Source organism: Anabrus simplex, chromosome 1, assembly GCF_040414725.1.
Source record: "Anabrus simplex isolate iqAnaSimp1 chromosome 1, ASM4041472v1, whole genome shotgun sequence".
NCBI lineage: Eukaryota > Metazoa > Arthropoda > Insecta > Orthoptera > Tettigoniidae > Anabrus > Anabrus simplex.
The window spans coordinates 845,217,881-845,238,567 of NC_090265.1; the positions used below are offsets into that span (position 1 = coordinate 845,217,881).

The 20,687-nt window shown below is 37.9% G+C and overlaps 1 protein-coding gene across 1 annotated transcript in view; it reads left to right on the forward strand.

The window, feature by feature from the left end:
- Positions 1 to 20,687, forward strand: part of LOC136874117 (brefeldin A-inhibited guanine nucleotide-exchange protein 3) — a 428,916-nt gene that overhangs the window by 37,357 nt on the left and 370,872 nt on the right. Inside the window, exon 4 of the mRNA XM_067147676.2 lies at positions 6,261 to 6,395. Coding sequence (XP_067003777.2) covers positions 6,261 to 6,395 — 135 coding nt within the window. The remainder of the gene's footprint in view (positions 1 to 6,260; positions 6,396 to 20,687) is intronic.

A 20,687-nucleotide genomic window follows, 5' to 3' on the forward strand; every position in this document is an offset into this window, starting at 1 on the left:
TATCACCGACACTGTTCAACATCTATCTCGAAGAAATAATCAATGAAAGTTTTAATGGAAATAATGGAGTTTGTGTTGGAGGTAGGAGAGTAGAATGTATAAGATTTGAAGATGATATGGTTGTGATGGGAGAAAGCGAACGTGAAATGATACAAATGTTAGATAAACTCAACATGAAACTAGAAGAATATGGAATGAGAATTAATAAGAAGACCAAAAGTATGATAATTGGAGGAAAAGGTAGAAGTTGTCATATTAGTATAGGAGGAGAAAAAATAGAGCAAGTCAGTAACTTCAAGTATTTGGGAAGTATGATCAGAGATGATATGTATTGCACAACAGAAATTAAGAAAAGAATTGCCATAGCAAAAGAAGGCTTTAGGAAAAAATCAAAATTGTTTTGTGGACCACTAAACAAAGATTTGAGGAAAAGACTTGCTAAGTGTTACATTTGGAGCATAGCGCTGTATGGCGCAGAGACTTGGACATTGAGAAAGAAAGATGAGAGAAGATTGGAGGCCCTAGAGATGTGGGTATGGAGGAGAATAGAACGAGTGAAATGGGAAGACCGGGTAAGGAATGAGGAGGTATTACGAAGAGTTGGAGAAGAACGAAGTATGTTACACACCATTAGAAGGAGAAAAATGAACTGGATCGGACATTGTTTGAGGAGGGACTGTTTACTGAAAGAAGGAATAGAAGGAATGGTGAAAGGCAAACGAGGAAGAGGAAGGAAAAAATATCAAATGTTGGACAATATCCAAGGAAATAAATATTCGGACATGAAAAACTTGGCGCAGGACAGGCAACAGTGGAAGAGGTTCATCCCATGACAAGACCTGCCATAAGGCAGAACACCTAGATAGATAGAATTAAAGTTATCAGAGGAGCAATACAGATTCCGGAAAGGCAGATCAACAGTTGGACTGCGTCAGCTAATGGAAGAGTATTATGAACATAATAAGGCCCTTTGGCTGGCCTTCCTGGATATCAAAAAGGCCTTTGATGCTGTAAGCAGGGACAAAGTCTGGGAAGTGCTGAGAAACAGTGGAATCAATAATGACATAATAAAACGAATTAAGAATTTATGTGAAGACATCAGTAGTTGAGTCAAAACACCATCAGGAATGATGGAACCCTTTAGAATAACTACGGGATTAAGACAAGGTGGAGTTCTGTCACCTCTTCTCTTCATTACTGTGATGAATGAGATTCAACAAGTATGCCAAAACCTTGGTGACAACAAAATGAAAGTCAGGCTATTTGTTGATGACATCTGCACATGGGGAGATTCCAAGGAGGAACTTCAGGATCAGATCAATGCATGGACAGTAACAGCTAAAGGGTATGGCCTAAGATTCAGTCAAGAAAAAAGTGAAGTGTTGGTTATGCAGAGAAATGGTCAACCTGAAGGTTACATCGGAATAGAGGGTAAACAACTCAAGATGTCCAACAAATTAAAATATCTAGGAAGCATGATATCAGCAACAGGCTGCATTGAAGAGGAACTTACCTGCAGGATTCAAGCTGGAGGAACATTCTGAAGAGTTTTCAGAGACCTGATAAGGAACCCAAAAGTACCCCATTGAAATGCAAGTGAGCAATTTATCTGACTTATTACATGCCAATTTTGACATGTGAGTGAGACCTGGACCATGAGGGAAAAAGACGAAGCAAGGATTCAAGCAGCTAAAATGAGATTCGTCCGAGTGATGGTTGGCAAAACAAGACGAGATAAAATTTGTAATGAGAACATCAGGGACATGGCTCAGGTTGGCAGAATGCAGGATCCTAATCATAAACCCAGGAATATGTATGATCTGCAGTTAAAATATTCAAGACCCAGAGGACAGCCAAGAATGCGATATACAGACATGGTGAAAAACGATATTCAGCAACAGGGAGGGGGCTGGGACAACATTGAAGGAGAAAAGTACAAAGAAGTTGGTGAAGGGGCTTCATTCGCTGACCCATCGTATAGATGGAACAATGTGGGATATGTATTGAGCCCTGACAGCACCCGCTGTGACCATTTTGCACATCTCAATTCTGAATCTCGGTGTTGGGTTACGCCACGGCAAAGCAAAACAGTCGGTGATCCATGAAGCCTCCACTCTAGGGACATGCAAGTCCGACGAGTTGGGTCACAGGTTTATATAGTGGACTGGTATCAGTGTAGTTTGAACGTAGAAGGTAATCATAATTTCCTACCCAAAATTATGTAAATATTCCGCAACAGAATGTCAAGAGATCTAAGATATTGGCATATTCATCAAGATTCATTGATCATTATTTCATTTCATCCTAAATTAAATATCTATCCTAGTATTCCTACACTACATCAAATGAGAATTCTGTGAAATGTTTCATTTATGGAAGGATTTTCCGTTTAATGACTACAAAATGAACTTCGAATAACAGCTACACAATGAGCAAATTAATAGCAACACTAACGGATATAGGAGGAAAAAAATGAATGTTACGTTAATTTGAAATAAACACCTAACTTCTTGCTCTTGTTACAAAAGGAATTACAACATCGACAATCAAGATAAATCAAAAACAAAAGAGACAAAGTGTCTCACTGCTGAAGGCTTACAGTGAAAGATCTATTTTCCATCATACATTTTGAAATAAATAACTGGGAATTGTTGAATCATCCACGTCAAAACGCTGTTCCTACTTAAATATGTCATAGTATTCCGTCACTCTCATTTAAATCATCGCATTATTTATCGGTAAACTGTCTGCCTAGCAACTTGAAAACACCGTTATTCTAAATTCTTAAATCATCGCACATGCAAGAGAAATGTTTGAAAGACACAGGATCGTAGCATAATATATCGTCCATCAATATCATGCACTTAAAAGACAGACTCGATCCTCTCGGACATTCATCGAAGACTACACCTAGATAAAGGACATCAATAGACACTGCAGCATCTACAATAACCTTCTCTAACTACGTTGATTCTGCGCCACCGGATTCCACTGCGAAGTTTGGCCTGAAATAACTACATCAGCACTAGGCATCAACTCAAATGATCTACGAAAAATATCCAACTAGCAAAGAAATTATTTACTTACCATAGGAGATCGTATTCCTTTTACGACATGACCCAATATTTTATGTTACTGTTCATTTTGTGAAGATCCTAAACATTCCCTTAATACCGTGCGCTCTGGTCTATGTTGTATTTAAATAGGATAAATGTGACGACCATCTAACAGTATTCACGAGTACGAAACTCTTATAACATTATCCTAAATACGGCCTCGTGCCTAAATAAATCATTCATCATAACGACATTAAAATTCACGCATGACTAACACAATTCCTAACGCCAAGACCTTCATCAGGACCTTCACATTGCATCATCTCAAAATACGCAATCCTAATGACATGTCTATAACCATCCACATTTCATTATCCGTATACATATTTTCAAAGATCCTACCGTATCAAACACCTTATCACGTCACACAAAACGTCATGCACGGCGAATTCACAATACCTAGGTAAACAATCTATTCAGGCATTTCACGTCAGAGACTACTAAATATGTTGCCGCATTAACACCATATCACCACAATAATATCGCAGTTTCATTATCAAACACCGTATTCTGCACAAGCACATAATATCTGAAAACCATAGAATCGCACGTCGCAAATACTGAGCTCCTCCGAGGTATTTTGAGCCACGAGTTAGGTTAACGTTCATCACAATAACACTATTACGGCACTAGTACCATCGATGCCAAAAAATCATTCCGTAAAACCTTGCTGGAAGACATTAAAAGAAAACTCACACGACCCATCGCATATTATCGCAACATAGATTGAATCACCGCACTAGATGCAACGATCATAATCAACACAACGCAATGATTAATAAATAACGGTCGCCTTCAAGTTGAAAATTATACATGTCATAAATCGACATTTAAAATGAATACTACTCTACATCTAAAATAAGCAACTACATGGCGGAATATATAGATGATATTTAAGTACTCATCCTGGGTTGTTGCTCCACGACGGTGTCACCTTCCGTGTTCAGCTCTCAATTATTAATATTATCCATTAGTGTCCATCACATTCCTGGCCAGATCCTTTGAGGTCCCTCTATTTTAGTTGTTCATGTTAATACGTGTTGTCATCTCATGTCTATATTCAATAAACGTCGGTTCCACGTTACCTGAAACTCAGAAATGTCTATTAGGACAGAGTCATACACCTTGATACAATTTCACAGTTCAATCAACACACTTGCCTTTGCATTTTCGATAACAAGATATCTTGTTTTACAATATAATATGTGTTTATAATATGCCAATATCACATTATATATCTCTTGAACACAATCTTTCTCTCCACGAATTTTACAATTCCGATCCTTCTAAGACACACAGATTGAGAGTTAACTTCCTCAGAGACAAAAAAACAAATTCTACATCAACATAATAATCGCAGACGGTTTGCTTTTCAGAATTCTTCTGAGCTTCCAGCTCCCATGTGTTCTTGACAATTGAAAACATTTGACACATAATGCGTAACGATCTCGTATAAATCAGCTGTACCGGCAAAGGAACTTATTTAATAATTGCTGCCTCGTATTTAGGTTAGTAATCGACAGTTTCATTCTCCATCTCGATCGTCGAATCGTGCGAGACTAGATGCACAGGGTATGGCCCTCTCATATAAACTTTGCTTATTCCAAATCATTCACACATTTCATGGCCCTCAGTAATATTCTGTCACTGACATTTTCTGCCGTTCATACGCATTTCAGTAACTTTACTTGAGGAATGTGTATTATTCATTTAATCCTGCCCTATGTTTCACGATGTTTTATTGTCTACCAATATTTCCGAGGCACCACGGGGTTTAGAGCTTGTTATCAATCCGCCGATATCTTCAATTCAGCGATGCTGTTCACATAATTAGACAAGTCAACTGAATTCAAATTCTCCTGGAGGTGCGATGACCGGACATAAGATTTCATTGACATTATTTCTCAACATAAATTTCCAATGTGTTCACCAACCTCATCCTGACATATATTGGAAGGTTATAGTATGTATATTATTTAGCTTCAAAGGCAATGCTTTATTTAATTTTATTACATTTAAATCTATTTTTAAATATATTCTGTAAGAAAATAAGGTATTGCAAATGAGATACACTGATTATTCTGAATTCATATTAATTTTAGATAATCATTTTTTAAATTCTAGTCAGTGGATACATATTAAAATTTTATTATTATTATTATTATTATTATTATTATTATTATTATTATTATTATTATTATTATTATTATTATTATTATTATTATTATTATTATTATTATTTATGGCCTTTATTGGACCACTCTAGCCAACTTCATACAAATCATTTTTCAGTTTCCTCTCAGCCCAGAACTACTTCATTCTCTCAGATATTTTCTTTATTCATCAGAAATCACCCTTACTCTTGTCTGTTAGTTGATTCTGCTTTGCAGTCTGGTTTGTTTGTGAGTTTCCTGATTTTTGGCGGTTTTGTTTCTTAGGTCTTCCACTGTAATTTGGAGTTCATCCATATCTTCCTTGATTTCTGTAATCCACTTAATGTTGCACTTACTATTCCATAATTTTTCTATTCTCTTGATGATCCTGTTCTATGGTGTCCTGATTAGATGTCCAAAAAATGAAATGCATTTCTTTCTGATTGTGCTCATTACTGGTTCTATTTCCTTGTAGACTGTTTCATTAGAAGCTACTCTCCAGTGTCCATGTTTCTGGTATAATTTGTTGATGCATGTTCTAATGATTCTTCTCTCCATCTTCAGTATTTTGTCTATTTGTGCAGTGTTAGTTGTTTTGAAGATGATTTTACTTGCTTATGTTATTTCTGGCCCCTTTAAACAACAACCATCATCATCATCACTTCATAAATATTATTTTATGGCAGGATGACTATTATGTTTATGATGTTTTAGTTGCTCATCCAACTAAGTTACATTACAGCCAGTCTCGTCCAGCCCAAACAGTTCCCTCCTGCATCAAAGTGCAGAAGTTTATGAGTATCTTATATTTATCATGTAATGATTTGCCTTGGGTTTGTGGTATGATCGGTACTGATCTCTATTTGGGCTATTGAAAAATTGTCATGGTTTGTAATGGAACATTTGCCATTCATATCTTCAACTGCATTTATGAGGGTTTTGCATTAAGTTATTTCATTGTTTTAAGTTGTGCCTTATTCCATTGTTTCAGAAATTATTACGAGATGACAGATTCCATTCCAACTTTGAACCTGAAGATGATTCCTTGTGGCTGCCATCACAGCTGTTACATGCTATGGGATCGATTCTCACACAATCTGATGACACACAAGTAGATATGCTTAAGGTACAGCTTCCTTATAGATCCATTTTGTTCATGATATGGATATTATGTTCTTTGCTGTTATAACAGTTGATTTCTGATTTCTTATGCTTTGACAGTCTTGTCCGACTCCATGGCTAAATGGTTAGCGTGCTGGCCTTTGGTCACGGGGGTCCTGGGTTCAATTCCCGGCAGGGTCGGGAATTTTAACCATCATTGGTTAATTTTTCTGGCACTGGTGCTGGGTGTATGTGTCATCTTCATCATCATTTGATCCTTATCTCGACACGCAGGTCGCCTGCGGGAGTCAAATCATAAGACCTGCACCTGGCAAGCCGAACATGTCTTTGGACACTCCCGGCACTAAAAGCCATACACCATTTTATTTCATGACAGCCCTGAAAAAGCATGGAGTTGATTGGAGGAAGTGATAGAAGGCTGATCATGGACGTGTACGTAAATTATTGAGCATGAGTAAGACTAGGAGGCGAGATCAGTGAACAGATTGACTTGAGAAAAGGTGTTCGATAGCTATTTGCCTTTGACCGTATTCAACAGTTACTTGCAGGAAATCATTAGGGGGAGTGTTTTAATAGAAAAAGGGGAGTCTATTTGGGAAGCCAGAGAGTGGAATGTATAAGATTTGCAGATAATGTTGATGATGGCTACAGTTTACAGCTGTTTTAATTTGATGCTGTCTAGGCTGCCAGATAGCAGACTAATCTGGATTAGTGATGTGACGAGTCGAATATTTCAACTCTTTTAACTCGAGTCGAACATGTATTTGAGTCAATTCGAGTGACTATCTGTTGTAACTCAAGTAAATAAATCGACAGATGTCCAGATGAATTGTGGCCGACTGCGATAAGACCTCACTCGCTGACATGCTCCCGAGTTACCCGAGTCGGAGACAAGAAATCGCCCGAACCATCCCGAATGAGATTGAGTGCTTTCTATTCATTGACTGATATGCTTTTAATAAATGCTAGGAAGAGAACTCAAGTTCATCTATCGAGTATTCATTCAGTAATTGTTGTTTATGTACTTTTGCATCCCTTGTCATTCACAAGACATAGCGATGGTCCCCAACTTGAGTTGGCAGAGTTTCGAAATACGAGTTACTTGAGTTGATGAAGTATTCGACTTGTCATTTGGTACATGAGGGCAAAGATATGAAATGTCCCGAATAGCCCTGCGTTTGGCCGAGTTCTTTGATTGGTTCTTAAGCTAGGCAAGAAACCAGTTGGAGTATTAACTTAATTTTTACAAATTATTATGCCTCTTTCCTTTATCTTTAGTGTAATGTGTTACAGAATTAGTTTTCTTTACAGAGGGTTGGGAAATTATTTGGTTTACATTTGAGAATAACTCAGTATTTCTGTTTTCTTATTTATTAATGTTTTCTTCAGCTGCCAGCCAGTGTTAATTTAACTAGTATGTGATTTCTGGTAGAAAATACATTACTGTACTACCCCAAATACAATTGTCTTCGTTTTCATACCTCAAACATGCAACTTGCACAGTCGTAACATAGATTCGAGTAAACTTTGCGCACACAGAAAGCACTCGGGTTCCCTCATTCGCCCCTTTTACGAGATATAACAATGGCCTTGGTGTCTCTTCTTGCTCTCCCTGCCCGACTCTTCAACTTTAGTTTCATTACTCGCTTCTTTCACGTGATATTTAGATTGTCTCGCTCTCCCTGTCCTACCCGGTTGACTCGTCAACTAGAGTCTAGACTCGAGTTGGTAGTGTTTCTGCATGAGAGTGACTCAAGTTGATGAAGTATTCGATTCGTCACATAGCTAATCTGGATCTCCATTGGTTGATCTATGGATGAGAGTTAATTTTGTCGGGTAAACCGAAATGTCACCAGAGATCTTTTGCCTGTCATTATCATATGACATGGGATGTTACATGGACTTCTCTTGCACTCAAAAAATGTGATTACCTCTGCCAATTTAAAACCCATAATCTTAGGACCCTTAGGTTGCCAACCCTTCCGATTTACCTGGAAACATTCCGTTTTTAACTCGTCTTCTGATTTTCCAATTTATTCTTACTTCTTATTTTTGACCAATATAACCTCCAGTATGGTCAATAATCTTCCCCCAGTATAACGAATAATTTCTTATGTGCTTGTGTAATTTGCGCAAGATCATTTTCAAACGTAATTATTTGTAATTATTTGATGCTTTGTTTTGCTAGTGTATCGTCCGTTGCCTTTGTGTATCGTGTTTTCCGCTTACCACAGTAGCGTGTGTGCTTTACTCTGTTAATCGAGGTGAAAGGAGTAGTTTGTTATTGTGTGGTTCGCGCGCTGCTAACTTTGTTTCTGTGCGTGGTTTCGTTGGATTTGTAGGCCGCGCGTTTTTTCTTGTGGTTCAGTGCTTTTCCGCCCTGTCAAAGTCGTATGTTAATAATGTATGAGACACATTGATCTGTTTTGTATGTGGTAGTTTTGCATATTTCTGTGTATTTGTGTTCATTCTTACTTCATAATTTTAATGAGTTGCATGTATTTCGGGGAGTTGTGTCCATAACAGTTTCTGGTGTTTTCTCTTCATGTTATGGCCAACAAACATAAGACGTTATCTCCAAGTGTTCAGAGATACCTATAAAATTAAATTTCCATTCATTTTACAATCTAGTAAAGGGAACGATTATGCATTTTGTTGCGTGTGTTGGTATGATATAAATATTATTCGTGTGTGTGTGTCATACATGTGTGAATGATTAGGTACATTTTTGTAACCAATTTTTATGTTTTCTTAGTTTAAGATTTTAAATTTAATGGTCAATTCTCATTGTAACTGTAGATATGGATGCCTTCTATCCTGTCCTTTTTTCACCTAGACTGTGGCACAATATATGTGATGAAATCCAAGAATTAAAAAATCTTCCTATTTTTGATTTCTAAAAATTGGCAGGTATGCACTACCGTTGATCCACAGAGGGGGCTAGATTCGCAGATGACACGGTTGTGTTGTCAGAAAGTGAATAAGAATTAACAAAAATGATAAAATTTAACATCAAGTGAAAAGAATGTGGAATGAGAATTGACAAGAAAAAGACCAAAAAATGGTCATTGGAGGAATAGATAGCAAAGTTGGGATTAAAATCAGAGGAGAGGATATAGGGCAAGTAGAAAACTTCAAGTATTTCGGAAGACATTCTCTCTACAGAGGAAATTATGGAAAGGATTAAAATTCCAAAGGAAGGTTTCAGCAGAATGAGGAAATTACCAGGTGTTACATTTTTAAGTCTCACTTTTAAATAGCTATAGCATTCAACATGATGTTACAACAGTGCTACTGCGGTAGAATGAGTTACCATCACACCAAATGCTGAAAGGAACCCCCATTCTCTTTGACACATTCTCACACATTTCACCATGTTATATGATACGCGCCTCTACATATCCACACCAATGTGTGTTATTTCGGCTGTGCTTAAGACTCTCTACTTAAAATAGCCCTAGAAGAAATTCCCTTCTTGCACCAGTTTCTTTCCTATTCTTTTTACATGTTCGAACCATCTCAGTCTTTCTTTCTGTATCTTCTGTACTAACGGTTCTATATTTAGCTGTTTTCTGATTTTAATATTTTGATTCTATCTCTTCTTGTCTTTTTAACCGATGTTCTTAAAAATTTCATTTCTACTGCTTGGATCTTACTTTCTTTTCTGTCCGACTCATTGGCTGAATGGTCAGCGTACTGGCCTTCGGTTCAGAGGGTCCCGGGTTCGATTCCCGGCCGGGTCGGGGATTTTAACCTTCATTGGTTAATTCCATTGGCCCGGGGGTTGGGTGTTTGTGCTGTCCCCAACATCCCTGCAACTCACACACCACACATAACACGCAGTTACCTACACATGACAGATGCCGCCCACCCTCATCGGAGGGTCTGCCTTACAAGGGCTGCACTCAGCTAGAAATGGCCACACGAAATTATATACTATCTTGTCTCTTATTAGTTACCAGTGTTTCTAGTCCATATGTTGCAATTGGTATGAAATACCGTTTATACAACATTAATTTTGTTCTCTTGGGTACTTTGTCATCCCATAAAAGTTCCCTGACTTGATAAAATGTTGTACCTTTACTTAGTCTGTTATTAATTTCAGAGTTGATTTCATTTCTTCCATTAATAATACTATCCAGATATGTAAACTGTTGTACATTGTCCGACGTTTTTTCCGTCTATGTTCACTTGGCTTCTGTTTTTTTCTTTTCCACAGTGCATGACTACCGTTTTATTTTTACTAATTGCCATTCCAAACTCCTTTAGATTTTCATTCCAAAATGTCCAGTCTCCTTTGTACTTCCTTTTCTCCCTTTCCCCAAATCACATAATCATCTGCAAATACCAAAGCATTCACTTCATCACTACTGATACTCTGTTTTACACATTTCATGATTTCATCCATCAATATAATAAGCAATAATGACGGCAATGTGCTTCCTTGCATGATACTTTTTTTTTTTGTATAAAACGTTTGCCACCACTCTGCACTTGTACACTGCTTTTACTCTCACGATACAACATTTTAATCTTGTTAATTAATGATTTTGATACATTCCTTTTCAGTAGGCATTCCCATACATGTTTTCTCTTAACTGTATCATAAGCTTTTTCCAAATCCAAAAATACGAAGATGATTTCCTTGTTCCTTTCCAGATGTTTTTCCATTCTCGTTCGCACTGTAAATATGAAGTCTGTTGTTGATCTATTCGGTCTAAAGCCATATTGTTCTTCTCCTGTGTTTCTATTATATCCCTCACTCTTTTGTCTATGACTTTCTCCATTATTTTTAGCCCATCTGATAATAATTTTCACATTTCTTCCTATTTCCTTTTTTGAATAATGGTACAGTGCTTCCTTCTTGCCAATTTTCAGGTATCCTTTCATCCTTCCATATGGCATTGAGGTCTCGGTATAGCCACTGTACTCCAATGCTTCCTGCTGCCTTAACCCCTCAGCGTCGCAACCATTTTAGGAGCTTCCTACCCCGCGGCCGGATGAGATTTCAACTACGCGCGACTGAAATACATTGATTCACTTAAAGCGTTAATACAGGTATAAGAGTAGCCCGATATTCACGAAATTTTGAATTCCTTATGATAGAACTATGTACATGCAAGTAATGACATAATTATTTCACATTCCCTTAGTAATTTAGTTTCATGTGATAGAGTTCGAAGCACTCTTCGAGACAGAGACCCTCGTCACACTCCTGGCAGCAGTACACCGACGTCGTCTTTTCTCTGTGTTTTGAACACACGATACAACATCTCTGAGGTTTTTTATTTCTCACCCTTGTGTGATAATTTCATGATAAATTGTCTTTCCTGCAACCTTGGAACTGTATTATCTGATGCGCGCCGGCCTTGAATATTTCTTTTCCCGGCCGAGCGAGCTTATGTAAACAAACCTTCCTCCAGCTGAACCTGATAAGATAGGCCTAACTGCTCAGTGTTTGTCCCTGTGACTTGTCTGGAGATTATTAGAGAATTTAGGAATCCAAATTTACTGTTGAAAACTTCCCTTTGACCTGTATAATTATCAATAGTCTCCTACACGAAATTTCCAAGTACTGGTTCCTCCTGATCGTCACTCTCATCATTTACCACTGCATCCGCCACAGCCGCATCATTTATTTAATTATCACTGCTACTAATACTGTCACTACTACTTCCGACTAAACATTCATCTAAATTATACAATATTTCAAGCACATTACACATTACTGTCAGTCAAACCACGGCTGAGCGCGGCGCGTCACACGGACTGATGAAGCTGCAGCAGGACGAAACTGAATGAGGTGAATAACATTCATGACGAAACAAACCAACTCGATACATATATCAGATAAAAGGTCGAGACATCGTCTTTCAAGCGAGATATATATCAGGAACAACTGGTTCTCGTATCGTATGACAGAAAGCAGCACTAACTGATGCCTAGACCGAGTGCTCATGGAGAGTTACGAAAATATTACAAAACGAGAAATAAAGACAATATGATAAATATTTTGCACTCTCAATGTACAAATAGAGCAAAGAACATCACGCGAAAAGACAAACTTCTCATATCATCATTTCTTTATTTTATTACGTGGGAAAGAATGAAGCAAACAGGCTTTAAAAAAGCAGAGATTACTAGTACTCAGACTTACTTGACAAATATTTACCCTTATAAAAACAACTACATTTTAATGAGCTTCACTATTATTTTACAACACTGATAAACCCCAACATTTCTTCTTGGAAACAAAACAATTTGCAAATCCATAACTCCAAAACTCTTCGCGCTATAGCCGTAAATGCGAAACCATTCATGGGTCAATACAACGTATAGAGGTCGGTGGCTACGGAAGAAAAGAGGGTCTATACCACGTATAGAGGTCGGCGTTGAGGGGTTAATCATATCAGCATTGAATTCGTCTTTTCGACTTGCTTTACCTCTGGTCATTGCTTTCACTGCCCTTTCAAGTTTCAACCATGTAATTGGGTTCTCTTCTTTTTCTCCATCTACTTTTTCCATTTTCTTATCTCCTTCCTTCGAGCGGTCATCCTCATTATAAAGTTTTTCAAAATATTTTGCCATCACCTTCTGAAGACCCTTTTCGTCGTGTACTATGGATCCATCTTCTCTCTAACACCTTGATTTATTCTTCTCGATTTTATTACTCTGTATAATAGTTTCTGATTTTCTCCACTATCTTGCTCAACATTGTTGGTAAACTCTCCCCAGCGTTTCTCCTTTTCTTCCTTAATACTCCTCTTCACTTGTGGTTTCAGTCTTTTGTATTCCACATATAACCTTTCTATCTTATTCTGATCCCTTTGTTACTTTTTTTTTTTTTTTCTTTTCCTTATCATTTTCTTTCTTCACCTTGTACCTTTCTTTTATTTCTTTTTTTATTTTGTCTGTCCACCACCGTGTCTCCTTTCCCTTCACCTATGCTGTTTTTTTTCCCCCCTGCATACCTCAATTGCTGCTTCCACAAATGTCTGTCTTGAATGTCCCACACTTCTTAACTTCGTATTTCTGTGTTAGACAACTTCCTTTTTATCCAATTTTGTTATGCCACTCTTTTTTCCTCCTCCTCCAATTCCCAAATCCTGATCTTTGAGTTTCTTCTTCAATACAATTTTAGGGATTTTTATTTGTTTTAATTCCACAATTAATAATCTATGATCACTTTCCATACTTTCACTGGGGGTTATCTTCGTATTCATGACGTATCTTCCCCATTCTCGGTCTGTTGTTATAAAATCGATGAGTGTTCCATACTGTCCATCCCACTATATCGGCTGATCTTATGGCTATTCATCTTCATAAACCATGCGTTCTTGCAACACTTTACAAACAGCTCATTTTATCTATGCTTGGAATGAGGATAATAGTCTTTTTGGCAATATTTTTTCTAAAATATTTTGAAATTATTCACCATCATGCACTTCTTTTTATGAATCATCTTTCCTCTTTCCATTGGGATATTTTATTTTAAAATATAATATTTGAAACCTGACTAGTGAAGCAGTTATTTAGTTACTTATGGAAAAACAAAACAAAGAACACTTGGTTCATTGAGATCATAAATAATTTGAAGAATTAAATTTATCTATGCTCCAAATTAAGGCAGAGAAGCGAATTCTAAGGAATGAACAGTTGCGATTCAAACTCATAACATTAGAACGAAGGAAGTGCACCATTGCAGTGGAACCTCAATTCTCCATTTTTGGAGGGACCACGGAAAAAATACGTACAGGAGTGAAAACGGAAAATCTGGGAACTAATGAACCATCAACAATTTGACAAAACATCACAAAAATGAAATAGCCTATGTACACTTATAATCTTACAAACACCCCTAAACCAAACCAAACTACAGCCCCAATGGTCTGCCAGGTGACCACTGCTTGGTCCGAAGGCCTGCAGATTATATGGTGATGCATGGTCAGTGTGAGGAATCCTCTCGGCCATTATTCCTGGCTCTCTAGATTGGAGTCGCCATCTTACCATTAAATAGCTGCTCAATTAAAGGCAATCGTAGAATGAGTGAACCTGAAACCAGCCTCATATCGCGGTAAAAATACCTGACCTGGCTGGAAATCAAACCCAGGCCCTCCGGGTGAGAAGCAGGCAACTTAGAGTGCAGGGCTGGCTTCAAACATTAATTACCGGTATGCGACTTAAAAATCTTAAAGTGTAACAAATTTGGCATTTAGTTTTCCGGGGAAACTTCGTCAGTTTTCTTTGAAAACTTCTTTCAGTTCAGCAACTTCGATCAGCCAAACTCTTCGAAAAATGTAATACCCATAACACCAAGCCAGACAACAATTGACTACAGGTAGTTTTTAATTCTCTAATCTAATTAGATGCAAAAGCACCCAAAAGATGGCGAAATCCTTTTTTAAAATCTTTCGTTGTAATTTGGTCACTGGTATACTTTTCGTTGTCAATTTATGGAAATCTTGTACTGCGTAAATTAGGCCTACATCGACTTTTAAACGTTATGTTCAACTCGAGAATATGGTTTTGAACAAGACCAACTACAAGATATATTGTAGTCAGTCTTGTTTCGAATGTAAGTGTCGATTCTCAAGTTCTCGAATGCATTAATTTCAATATTCTGCCCGTCACTAATCACAATCAAATTGGAAAGAGAAAAAATATCATTAACACGTCTGAAATTACTGTTATTCGCAACCTTGAGCTCAGCTGGAAAACGTGCTTGCTGTACAAGTGCGAAATGGTACAAAGTTTTTTAAATGTAACGTGCACAAATAAAATGACCGCGGTTTTTATAATATTTTAACATAAAAACTTGAAATTCCCAGTCTTATGTTAGGACCAAAACAGTAAAAGGCAATCCCAAAACCTCCCATGGCTTTATGTATGTAAGGTGTAACATCTGTTCTGGTCTCAACATAATCGTATGATATAGATGTTGATTCCCATAATCGTATACAATAATATTAAAATGCCAAATTTGTTACACTTAAGAAGCAGTTTCTATTCCTGCCTGAAAGCTCAGTGACTATACATTGCCCTGAGAGAAGTGCCGAAAACCTGTTCAGCTATACACTCAAAAAAATTCTGAAAAATAAACATCTAACCCTGGACATAATGTAGACATTTTGCAAGTACGAACATTTGACGAAACTCATTCAGTCTCCAAGTAGAGCTGTTGAAATGCGCTCTATCACCTTCCAGTTGTTGTGGACACTCTGCTTTATGATTTCTAAGGATTCTCTACAACCCGAATGCGATGCTAAGATGGTCCTTTATGCAAGTTCACTGCCGGTCGCTTTTCCAGTACAGTATTTCCTCAAATTACTGCAGTGCCAAGATCCGTAAGTATGCCGTAGCTGTCCTTTCGTGAGATACAGTTTCTCGAAAAACGCGTGATCGAGGATTTAGCGTTGATGGGACTAAATGACGGTTGATCTGGAAAATAGTTTCTTTGAGGAACAGATAATGCGGGATTTTTACATCATCATCCTAAACCATCTCCAGTTTCTCTGGTGTGGTATATGAGCCTCCTCCATCTCATCCTGTCCTTGTACCATTCTTCCTCCACCACCTTGTCCCAATCATGACCTCTCAGCAATACATCGTTCTTAACTAAATCTATCCATTTCCTTCGTGGCCTTCCCACGGGTCGTCTTCCTTCTACTTTTCTGTCAGATACCTTCCTTACAGTTCTGTTTATTCGCATCCTCTTCATGTGACCAAACCACTTCAGTCTTGATATCTGAATCTTATTGAGGAGAGAATCAACTATTCCTACTTCTTCTCCAATTTTCTCATTCCTAATCTTGCCTTTTCTGGTTTTCTGGATCATAGTGCGTAGGGATTTCATTTCAGCTGCCTGAAGTTTGGAATTATCTCTATTGGTCAGTGTTGTGGTTTCGAGACTGTATGTAAGAATTGGTGTATAATAGGACTTGTACAATGTCATTTTTGTTTTCATGGGTATTTGCTCATCCCACAGCAGGTGTCTTACCTGGTGGTAAAATTGTGTTGCCTTATTGATTCGATTGTTCACCTCATGTTTTGCTAGGTTGTCATTTGATATAACTTCGGTACGGTGGAGAGGGCGGAAGAGGCAACCCATCCTTCTGGGGTGTACAGATGGAACCTACTGCCTTGTAGGACGAGGAAGGCATCCTCAAAGGCTAAGGGAGTAAACCCTGAAAGAAAATTCTCTTATGCTTTAGGCCTAGCAAGTCAGTAGGAGAGTATTGAGTACAGTCGCTTTCAATAAGAAACAAGAAAAAGGGATTTTTACAATGTGATTTAATTAGGATGCTCGCTGGACCATATAATTTGAATGAATAATGCAGGAAAATGTAGTTCCGGGAACATATAATTGAGGTTCTACTGTACTGACAACTAAAGGGCTGCTAGGTCCGACAGGATGAAGAAGGTTTGGGAGCAGAAGAAGGTGAAATGTTGACTCCATTTAATACTGTTAGACGTTAATGTATATGATTGGTTAAAATGCTCCAATGGTTTGTAAACTATGTTAAAACAAATTAGAAACTTTCTCAAAATAATTTTTGGGTAAAGTATACTTTAAAAAAATTAAAAACCTTTTATTATTGCATGCATTGGGAAATGGATAACACAAGTAAGAAATTACAATGGTTACTATATATTATAGCATCAGTAGGATCAGGAAAATTCAAATACATTGCCAGAGTTGATCAAAATCTCCACAATGTCATTGCTGGAGAACTTGCTGGCAACCATTTTACTTAGAGGTTCTGCCTGACAGTGACCAATTACCACATGTTGTTATGAGCGATTCAAGTACTTTCCAGTAGGTGCTGCGATCTAGCTTTCTTCTTTTTTTTTTTTTTTTTGCAAGTAAATGAAACCCTACACCACACGATGAATGAGTGGCGTTTGTTTAAACTAAAAACCTGCCGCAATACAAACTGTTAAATGTGAAAATGAACTGCGCTCGGGCTTCGTACGCATAGGAGTGTTAGTGTTTGGTCACAGAGGGTGAAGTGTTAAGCAATCCTAGATGTTCCTCCACAGAAGCTGCTGATGAGTGTTATGGATCCATTGGAGTTGTGGCACATAGCACCATATTGTTTCAAAAGTTCATTTTCTTCTAATTTCTCCATGAAATTGTCCTGGTAAGTAGCTTTGTCCTCAGAGCTTTCAGAGAAAATAGGATTTTCTCAATGGAAATAGCACACCTGCTTCCACCTTTTGAGAATGATGTGGTTGCTCATGGATCTCATAAGGATTTTCTGATGCCCTAGTTCCTCATATTTTGAGAGTTCACACACCATGAGAGATGAAATCAAGCTTCGTTGGTAAACCATGTCAGTGTCAAAATTCTGGTGTTTTTCTCCCCACAAAGTTGAGGAACCAATTACTATAATGTATAAGCTTGTCTTGATTGGGCTATTCAAGTTGGGTTTTTGCTGTCACTCTGTTCAGCCTGATTTTTGCCTTTTTAGCTGCTCTTTGGTTCATCACTGCAGAGGAAGCCAGTCTTCTGCAACGTTCTGGTCAATAATCCAATCAATAATCAACAATCTTAATGGCGTATTGTACTTCCCTTTCTCACTCAGTAATGAGCCTGTTTCTTCCATCTTTGCAGGGAACTGTACGACTGTCTTTTGTTCAGGACCATTGTAAATACCATATTTATGATGGTAAACCATTTGTGTGGTGGTAGTAGATTTTTAAGCCAGTATTTCTTCACAATAAACACTCGCTGATGGACTATGCATGACATTGTTTTGCCTGTGTTAACTGATGAGAGACATGCCTTTGGGGTGACCATATGTGCTAATATGTAGGTATTTAATATTATCTCTGAATATTAAAAAAAAGTATCTGGTAGGTGACTGCCTGTCTTTGTAGGGGCTAATTTTGAGAACTACCCAATGTATTTTCTTTCGATTTTCACAATTCTATACAGCATTTATTGAGAAAGGTTTAGTTTAGTTATATGAACTATTAATCTACCACGAAAGGGAGCTGGGCATGGTGATTTTAGTAAAGGAAGTTTAAGAGAACAGGTATATGGGCATGTTTTTTTGTTATCAGTATACAGTATACCTATCTGTAAAAGGTAGCCCTCAATAAGTGCTTTTGTGTTGTAGTTTGCAAAAATTAGAAAGCTTATTTGAGATTAATCATGTAATCATTATAAAAATAAATGACACACCTTGAAAAGGTGTGACAGTGCAACTGCTGAGCCCACTGTCGCACTTCGGTAAAACTCTGGTAATTACACAATTGAAAAGGCCTAAAATTAAAGTTTGAATTTTTTTATTCACCTCAATAATCTTAAGGTAAAAAAATTTCTTTACAGTATGCAACTGTCATGAATGGTTTGGGAATTACGGTCATAATAGAGAAAGCAGAGGAAAGGTGTAAATATTGGATGGGTAGAAAGGAGGGCATTAATAGATGGGCATCTCAGAGGGTCATGAAAAATTGTTGCCCTGAGCCACAGTATGTACATATCATCATCTTTCTCCTCTGCTTTTCCCACACTCTGATAGGGTCATGGTTGCAAACTGTGTCACATTTGTGGACGTTACTTTGTTTTATGGTTGGATGCTCTTCCGGATGCCAATCCAATGTTGAGGGATGTATACACTATTACGTGTTGTTGTTTTAAACATCAGCACCCTGTCCCCGAGTCAGAGGAATTAACCTAGGTGCGGTAAAATTCCCTGATCTGACCGGGAATCAAACTTGGGACCCTCGGAAGGCCTCAAAACTGACCATTCAGTCAAGGAGTTGGACGCTGAGCTATGTGCATATACTAGGAGCCAGGGCAGGTTACTAGTTTGTTGATAATTTGTGGTGTTGTGGTGTCTGGATTAGTATGTGTTGTTTTTTCATTGGTCTATGAACTGATTATGTTGCAGCTCTGTCACAACCATATTCTGTGCTAGTATTTCTTGATATACTTTTTCCAGTTTTCGTCTACTCTTGTATTTTTGTTATGTTCATGGAGTGACTTTTCCTGTCCATTCTTACTCCTTATACAGTGTCCGGCAGAAACAATCTACCACTTTCGACGGTTGGTAGCATGTATGGCCCTGCAGTGAGGATAAAATCGAGCAAGGTAGCATGTAGCAGGAAGGATGCCATTTTAGTTATCATGGAGGGTTGGACCACGACGCATCGCGCTTTTGTTATTGAAGCGTTTTTCAAAAGTGGTAACAGTGTGGTAGCTATACAACGGGAGTTTTGACAGCAATTCAACATTGGGAGATATGGAAGAGTACCAGAATTTGGAGGTGAATTGATCAGTTTCATGCTACCGCAAGTGCCACGAATAAGAAGCCACCGGGAAAGCCAAGGACAGTGTGGACACCAGAAAACATTGAGAGAGTAAGAAATGACATTGACAGGTGTTCTAGGCGTTTAGTAAACAAACACGCTGCAGTTTTACACAGGTCAGAGACTCTGAGGCAGCGCATTTGTGAAGAGGTCCAGGCAATTCCACCTGAAATGCTAGTGAAAGTAATGGACAGCTTCGTTCGTCGACTCCATACGTACGTCTCAAGGGACGGTGGTTTTGTAAAAGATGTGATTTAAAAAACCCACGATTTGTGTTATTGTGTCATAAAATGGCATTATGTTACCAATTACCACCCTAGTTGTTTACTTTTCCTATTGAGTGTTACTCTAGGACCTATACTAAAATTTCTTACAAAATGGTACAAAAACTATTTTGATCCTCCTAGTCAATACTATGTATTTTTTTTACATCCAATCAAGACAAAAGTTCACACATAGACAGACATGTTTCGACCCAGCATTGGGTCATCCTCAGTAGAGGTATGATGTATTAAAAACATAGCCGGGCTGAGTGGCTCAGACGTTTGAGGCGCTGGCCTTCTACCCCAACTTAGCAGGTTCGATCCTGGCTCAGTCCGGTGGTATTAGAAGGTGCTCATATGTCAGCCTCGTGTCCGCAGATTTACTGGCATGTAAGAGAACTCCTGCGGGACTAAATTCCAGCACCTTAGCGTCTCTGAAAACCTTAAAAATAGTTAGTGGGACGTAAAGCCAATAATATTATTATTAAAGACATAGGAGAGACACAAAATGAAATGTTATTTAAATAGTTTTTAAAAAAACATGATGAAAGTTAAAAAAATGTGAAATGTTGATCGTTAAAAACAGTCTTGAGCTGGAAGTCTTTCTGTTTGTGCTTTTTGTTGTCCTTTGGTGTGGATCAACTGGTATCTGTATACTGCTGGCTTAGTTTTTGTGTTCTGACTGGGCTGACATACATAAGCATTATTGAAGTTGA